The sequence below is a fragment of the Olea europaea genome, unplaced genomic scaffold (genome assembly GCF_002742605.1).
Source record: "Olea europaea var. sylvestris unplaced genomic scaffold, O_europaea_v1 scaffold1440, whole genome shotgun sequence".
Lineage (NCBI taxonomy): Eukaryota > Viridiplantae > Streptophyta > Magnoliopsida > Lamiales > Oleaceae > Olea > Olea europaea.
In genome coordinates this window covers 210,053-217,276 of record NW_019231941.1, presented here as the reverse complement: position 1 = coordinate 217,276, position 7,224 = coordinate 210,053, and the positions used below count along the sequence as shown (strand labels likewise).

Sequence of the window (7,224 nt, the reverse complement as noted above, 5' to 3'; positions counted from 1 at the left end):
TTTGGTGCAAAACGAAAACAAATACTTCTTATACCACTTACAAAAGTGCCAAGAACACCCCTACCTTAATGCTTGTAATTTGAATATCCTTTTTGCATTCAATATGAAATAAAATCCAACGTACTCATTGCCTCCTCTTTAGAAAAATTTCAGATTCAAAGTGCCTTAAGCTATGGCAAAAAGGACCAAAAAAAAAAAGAAAAATTATGTATATGTAAATGGAGACCCATAAATGACTTGAAAGAAATGAAATGTAAAATCCCTTGGCCTTTGAAAAACAAAATGTTGGCAGCCCTTCATTGAACATTTAAGAGAATAATTGTTTAGGTTTCATTTCAATGTATTTTATGTGAGGAATAAATGCAAAGTTTTTTGGCATTTTAAAAGTTTTTAGTGTATATATATTGAAATGAAACATATAGGTAACGTGGTATACTTTTGTGTTTATATAATTCCATGTATAAATCTCACACATGTTAGAAATTTGAATAAATTGGAATGAAAAGTTTTTTAAAAAAAAAATGTTTCATTCATGCCATCCAGTTAAAGGCAAATTTAAAATTGTTTAATTGGTAAATTTTAAGTTTCATTTTAACATCATTCGGTTACATTGGAAGCTGTTGCAATGTGCGTGTGTGTTTTTGGAATTTAACTTATAAAATTGTTTCATATAATTAAACAATTAATATAATAATTTGATGTTTCATTTCATGCATTTAATTTTGTTGTTAAATGTCTTGACTATTCTACCAAGTTTTCAGACGTGTTTGATTAGTGCTTTGAATATTCAATCAATTATGAAGGTTTTTTTTTTTTTTTTAAATTTTGGTCACTTAACTCTCCCCCACTTAAAATAATTTCGTCCTCGAAATTTAACTTACTTGTTTAAGGAAGTTAGGATACTTGGCTAGAACGTCTTCTTCCCTTTCCCAAGTATCCTCATCCTTACTATGTTTATCCCACTCAACTTTGACTAATGAAACCCTTTGATTTCTCAAACAAGGTTTTTCTCTCCAGAATCACTGCAGGAGCTTCTTCATACGTCATATTACTCTGGACATCCAATGATCGAATATTCACAACATGGTTAGGATCTAAAATATACTTTCTCAACATAGAAATGTGAAATACGTTGTGCACTGCTGAAAGCTCGGGTGGCAATGCTAATTGATATGCCACATTCCCAATCTTTTCAAGAATCTCAAATGGACCGATAAATCTAGGGCTTAGCTTCCCTTTCTTTCCAAATCGTAGTATTCCCTTCATTGGTGCCACTTTGAGAAATACTTCCTCTCCAATCTTGAAAGTCGTCAGTCTGAAGATGGCATGCAGTACTAAATGTTAACTTGGTACCCATAGCTTTCTGAAGGCTTATCAAAAACTTCGAAGTAAACCTTGGGTCTTTGTCAGATATGATAGAAATTGGAACACCATGAAGCCCCATAATCTCTCTGATATAAACCTGTGCGAATTGTTCTAAGCTATAGGTTGTTCGGACTGGCAGAAAATGAGCAGATCTTGTCAATTGATCTACAATCATCCAAATTGCATCATGATCACTCATTGATCTAGGAAAACCAATGACAAAATCCATTGCAATCTTTTCCCATTTCCATTCGGGTATGTCCATAGGGTTCAACAGCCTTGACGGCTTCTGATGTTCAGCCTTCACTTGCTAACAAGCCATACATTTGGATACAAACAAAGCTATATTTCCCTTCATATTTCTCCACCAACATCTGTCACGCAAATCTCGATACATTTTGGTTCCACCAGGGTGTACGGCCTAAGGATCTTAGTGAGTTCAGTCATAATCTCATTCCTTAACACTTCATCCTTCGATAGGCACAATTGACCCTTAAAACATCAAGGCTTTGTCTTTGGCTGTTTCAAATCCTTTTCTCTTCTCAGTTCCCACATCACTTGATCTTTTCCAAAAACGGATCATTTTTCTGAGCAGCTACTTTCTGTCCCGGAGTGTCAGTTTCACAATAAAACTTGCTAATTTAGCCGATGTCCTTACTGGTGACGTTAATACTTCATTTCTCAAGTTTTCAAAATCTCTTATTAAATAATCATGTCTTGTACATAGTGCTGACAACTATCTCATGTTCTTTCTACTTAGCGCATCAATAACTACATTAGCTTGACCCGGATGGTACGGGATATTGTAGTCGTAATCTTTCACTAATTCTAACCACCCTCACTGTCTCATATTCAATTTCTTCTAAGTGAAGAAGTATTTGAGACTCTTATGATTGGTCCAGATCTCACACTTGCTCCCATATTGGTAGTGGCGCCAAATCTTCAAGGCGTGCACTATCGCTACTAGTTCCAGATCATGTGTGAGGTAATTTTGTTCATATTGCTTCAACTACCTCGAAGCATAAGCTATCACTTTCCCATGTTGCATCAAAACACATCCTAAACCAAGCTTGAATGCATCACTGTGAATCACAAAACCTTCTGAACCATCGGGAATAGTTAAAACCGGTGCAGATACGAGCCTGTCCTTTAACTCTTGAAAACTTTGTTCATATTTCTCCAACCATACGATCTTAGTACCCTTATGAGTGAACTGTGTCATAAGACCTTTAATCTTGGAGAATCATTCTGTAAATCGCCGATAATAGCCAACAACCCTAGAAAACTCCACACTTCTCCAAAATTTACAGGTTTCGACCAATTGGTTATGGCCTCAACTTTGGATTGATCCAATTCAATTCCTCGTGCTGAGACAGTATGGCCTAGAAATCTGACTCAATCTATCCAAGATTTACATTTCTTGAATTTGGCATATAACTTTTCCTCATGCAGTGTTTCTAAAACTATCCTCAGATGTTCTTCATGTTGATGATAATATCTCAGTTATATCAATATGTCATCAATAAATACGATGACAGGCATGTCCAAATACCAACAGAACATCTATTCATTAAGTTCATAAACACTGTATGGGCATTCGTCAAGCAAAGGGCATCACTGTAAACTCATAATGCCCATATCGGGTCCTAAACGCCGTCTTTGGTATGTCAACCCACTTAATCTTCAACTGATGATAGCCTGACCTTAGATCAATTGTTGAGAGCACGGAGGTGACCTTTAACTGAGCAAATAGATCCTCAATCTTAGGAAGGGGATACTTATTCTTAATCGCCAACTTATTTAGTTCACAGTAGTTGATGCACATCGTCGTAGTACCATCTTACTTCTTTACAAAGAGTACCGGAGCTCCCCATGGAGATACACTTGGTTTAATGAACCCTTTGTCTAGAAGTTCTTCAAGCTGCATCTTCAACTCTTGTAATTTCTTTGGTGCTATTTGGTATGGGGCTTTAGACACAGGAGTAGCTCCAAGTATCAGATCTATCATGAACTGCATTTGTCTATCGAGCAGAGTACCTGGTAGATCTTCGGGAAACATGTTAGCATACTCTTGTACTATTGGCACTTCATCTAATATACTTTAGCTTTAGTGGAGGTGCTAGTGAGACTGACAAGATATCTTAGACAGTTGGCCTTTCTCATCAACATGCTCTCTGCTTTTAAAGCTGAGATAATATGAGGAAGTGCCTTATTCCTCGATCCATAAAATCTGAACTCCTTTTCTCCCGATCTTCAAAAAATTGCCTCTTTCTCAAAACATACTATCATGGCTCGATTCTCATCCAACCAATCCATGCCTAAAATAATATCAAAATCTTACATCTTTATAATATACAAGTCGGCCTTTAAAGTCAATCCACAAAATTTATCTGTTCCCCTTTGTTATCCTATCAGTATCAATAGTTTCCCCTGATGGCATACTTACCTCTAGTATACTATCATTTTTTCTGACATGAAGCATTAATCTTAACTAGGCATGCAGTAGATATGAACATATGTGTCGCACCGGAATTAATCAGGACATAAACAGGAATATTAGTGATGGATAAAATACCTGCAATCACATCTAATTTTTGGCAACCTCATCGTAAGTCAAAGCAAACACCCTTGCTTTTCATTTTTTTCTATTATTCGGGTTTCTTAATTGATGGGCACGAAGAAGCAAAATGGCTGGGTTGACCAAACTTATAGCAGACATACTTTCCATACAGATATTCTCCTTTGTGAAAGGCACTTAGGACATGGGGATACAGGATTGCATGACTGACCTGCATGCACCTGCTTCTTAAACTGTCCCATATTCTCATTTTTGTCCTGCCACTTCCTTTTATCGAAGTCTTTACACTATCAATGATTTACCAACTTCACACCCGAGTAGGTCACTATTTGAGCTTTCTTTACCACCGCTTGAAAAGTGGTGAGATCATGGGAACTTACAATGTACCTAAGTCTCTGGGCGCAGGCCACTCTCGAACGTTTTGCCTTCATGAGCTCGGTACTTACAAGATGCGTGCCATATCAGGACAATTCCTTGAATTTACTCTCATACTCAAAAAGTTCCATATCTCCTTGTACCAGTCTTAAGAATTTCATCTACTTGTGGTCTCACATAGCTTGTGGGAAAAACTTTTCTATTAGCTCCATCTTGAACTGATCCCAAGTTTACATTATTCCTCCTTGGTGCGAGAGTGTGATGCAGATTCCTACCAATGGCCTGCTCTCCTGATTAGCATAAACTCTGCACATAATACATTTTGATTTTTTGGGGAAGAGATGTGTCTAAAAATCTTCACGATAGTATGCAACCACTCATCAACTGCTAGAGGGCCCTTTCCACCGTCAAAGGTAGGTGGTCAGTGTCTACGAAATTGTTCTACTGTCGGAATAGGTGCTGCAGTCGAGTACATTGGAGGTACCAACGGAGCTTGTGTTGCTAGTGAAGTAGGTGCTGGAGATGTAACCTGAATAGCTTGAGGTACTAGAGGTGTAACTTGAGCAGCCAAGGCCCATTTCACTCATCAATCTCCCACCTAAACTCCCTAATTGTCCTCGCTCATGCCATATTCCTATACGCCAGAATAATTGCAATCTCATTTAAAGGAGTCGGCGATATTTGTGCAACATAGGAAAAAGATTCATGGCTCAACATCCCTATCATTGTCTCATTCAAATCCTTCAAGAGACAAAAAAAAGTAGTAAAAGATCGTCCGGCACTATTCCATAGGATAAACGAAATCCTACTAAACATCAACAATTAAATCTGGATAAAAACTACTAAAATTCACTTATTCATCATTGCCATCATAATCATTAATTCAGCCTCTATGAATCCTAGGTTTGTTAAAAAACTAAAGCTCATCGTCTGAAATAGGTGGAGTGCATCTTCACGAATGTGCATCTCAGTAGGTACAGTATTGTCTTCGAGGATCTCAAGTCGGGCCAGCTCCCACCACTCAATTAGCTCTGCGTAGAAGGCCTCATAATTAATCTCTCGATGAAAGGTAGGCACAATAACCTCCCACAAATAATTATAAATCGATTTGACCACCTCTAGCCACTCTTCTGGCAAGGTCTCAATAAGGAGGCATGTGGCTCGACGACCAATGATCACATAGCCTAGTCATCTCACTTCACTCCATCTTACTAACATCTATCAAATGTGTTGGCCCATGTTGAGCATTGGATTCCACCGATACTCTTCATATTGCCTTAAGATCTCACATCAATGAGGTATCGATGAACTTGTCTTCAGAGCCGGTCCTGTGGTTTTCGAGGCCCGAGGCAAGCTTCATAAATTAGCCCCCCAAAATCAAAAACGGTGTATCATATAACCTATTGCTAACTTAAAACTTAGAAGTAAAACAACAATCATATAAGCTAACCAGGCTACAATATATTCAATGGCAAGTTAGAGCAAGTCATTACTTACCTGAGACGTAGAATTTCCACTAAAATTATGGAATCACACAATGCGCACCTTGAAAATTCCACCATCACAACTCACAAGCTTGAAATAAAAATTTAACATCAAACACCAATAAAAACATACAATGACCTAATGAAATGCCAATTTATTGCTCAATGAAATGCCAATGACCTAACCTTCCTTAGGGTTGCAGCGTATGCTTCACAGACTTAGCTCATTGATGATTAAAAATTGCATAATCTAACACCTTTTCTCTTATCTAATAATCAATTTTTCTACCAACACACTGAATTCTTCCTTCTTATCACCAACTACTGAAACCATATAAGAAATTTGAAAATACAATTCTAAGTTACAAAAGAAATACCAGAAACTTACATCAGGATTCAGGTGCCGTAGTGAACTTGGGAGATCGTCGGTCCAATGTAGGCTTTGAAGGAACAGATCTAGGAGACCGATCAAATGAAAAGCAAGAACTTAGCTGTAGTGGAGAGGGTGAATCAACTTCAAATTTAGAAATCCCCCTGCCGGGCTTGCTCTCCCGAGGAGTAGCCGGTGATACCTTTTCGTTGGGAGTCTCAGATAAAGAAGACCTATGAAAATGAGAAAATCATAATTAGTCTGCCCAAAATAAATCAAAGCCCATAGATCATATCTACGAAAACCTCTAGTGCAGTGATATATTACGAAACTGCTACTGAAAAGTTAGGGATTGAGTGAAATAACATAAAAAAATAAAAAATTAAGGCATAAAACTATAAAAATTCGAAGCCCATCAACAAGAAAAAAGGCCAAAAGGACAAAACAAAAAAAGCCCAAGAAAACCTGAGATGAGATTCACTTACCTGGATTTGGTAGACATGGTTGGAGAGAAAGTTGGAAGATGAGTGCCGCAGTGCCGTCGCCGGTCCGGTGGAGCAGAGAGGTGAGAGGCGATGAAAATGAGGCCCCTTGGGGTTTCTTCCTTCGATTGAAAAAAAAAAATAGAGGGGCCATGGAAATGAGGCCCCCTTGGGTCTTGGGCCTGAGGCGCAGGCCTCAACCGCCTCGCCTCAGGACCGGCCCTGCTTGTCTTCCTACAAGTTTTCTTAATCCTTACCATATGAGTCATACCAATTATTCAAAATCCAATGAGTGGGTGTCTAATAGATTTTAGTTAATTCTCAAGGACTTAAACAAACATTTAATCTCACCACATTCTCAAAAATACTTGGTACGAAATGATTATCCACAAAAGTGTTCAGACTCCAACATACGTTGATATTCATACATACATTTCAAATATTGCATCTCAAATAAACTTTCTCATAATCATCACATAGATGCAATCACATTTATGAAACTTTCTTTACCTCGAAATTCGCATGGAGCAGCTATGAAGGTACAGTGCTCAGGATCCTCATTAGAAAAAA

The 7,224-nt window shown here is 37.9% G+C and overlaps 2 protein-coding genes across 2 annotated transcripts; both read right to left on the bottom strand.

The window, feature by feature from the left end:
* Positions 1-963: 963 nt before the first annotated feature.
* On the bottom strand, positions 964-3,424 carry LOC111376058. The gene is made up of 5 exons (XM_022998985.1): positions 3,227-3,424; positions 2,984-3,106; positions 2,399-2,578; positions 1,395-1,675; positions 964-1,315 (listed from the first exon to the last, which is right to left on the bottom strand). The coding sequence occupies exons 1-5, from the start codon at positions 3,422-3,424 to the stop codon at positions 964-966; spliced, it is 1,134 nt and encodes a 377-aa protein (XP_022854753.1).
* A 2,529-nt stretch (positions 3,425-5,953) lies between these two features.
* On the bottom strand, positions 5,954-6,815 carry LOC111376051 (WEB family protein At4g27595, chloroplastic-like). The gene is made up of 2 exons (XM_022998977.1): positions 6,658-6,815; positions 5,954-6,405 (listed from the first exon to the last, which is right to left on the bottom strand). The coding sequence occupies exons 1-2, from the start codon at positions 6,672-6,674 to the stop codon at positions 6,192-6,194; spliced, it is 231 nt and encodes a 76-aa protein (XP_022854745.1). The 5' UTR covers positions 6,675-6,815; the 3' UTR covers positions 5,954-6,191.
* Between the last annotated feature and the right edge of the window lie 409 nt (positions 6,816-7,224).

Excerpts from the sequence above, each read along its gene's own strand:
- LOC111376058 (XM_022998985.1), bottom strand. The coding sequence starts at position 3,424 with ATGTTTCCCGAAGATCTACCAGGTACTCTGCTCGATAGACAAATGCAG. Across the intron at positions 2,579-2,983 it reads ATGGGCATTATGAGTTTACA|TTCACTCATAAGGGTACTAA; the intron begins GTGATGCCCTTT and ends CTTATGACACAG. Across the intron at positions 1,676-2,398 it reads TTTTGATGCAACATGGGAAA|CAAGTGAAGGCTGAACATCA; the intron begins GTGATAGCTTAT and ends ATGGCTTGTTAG.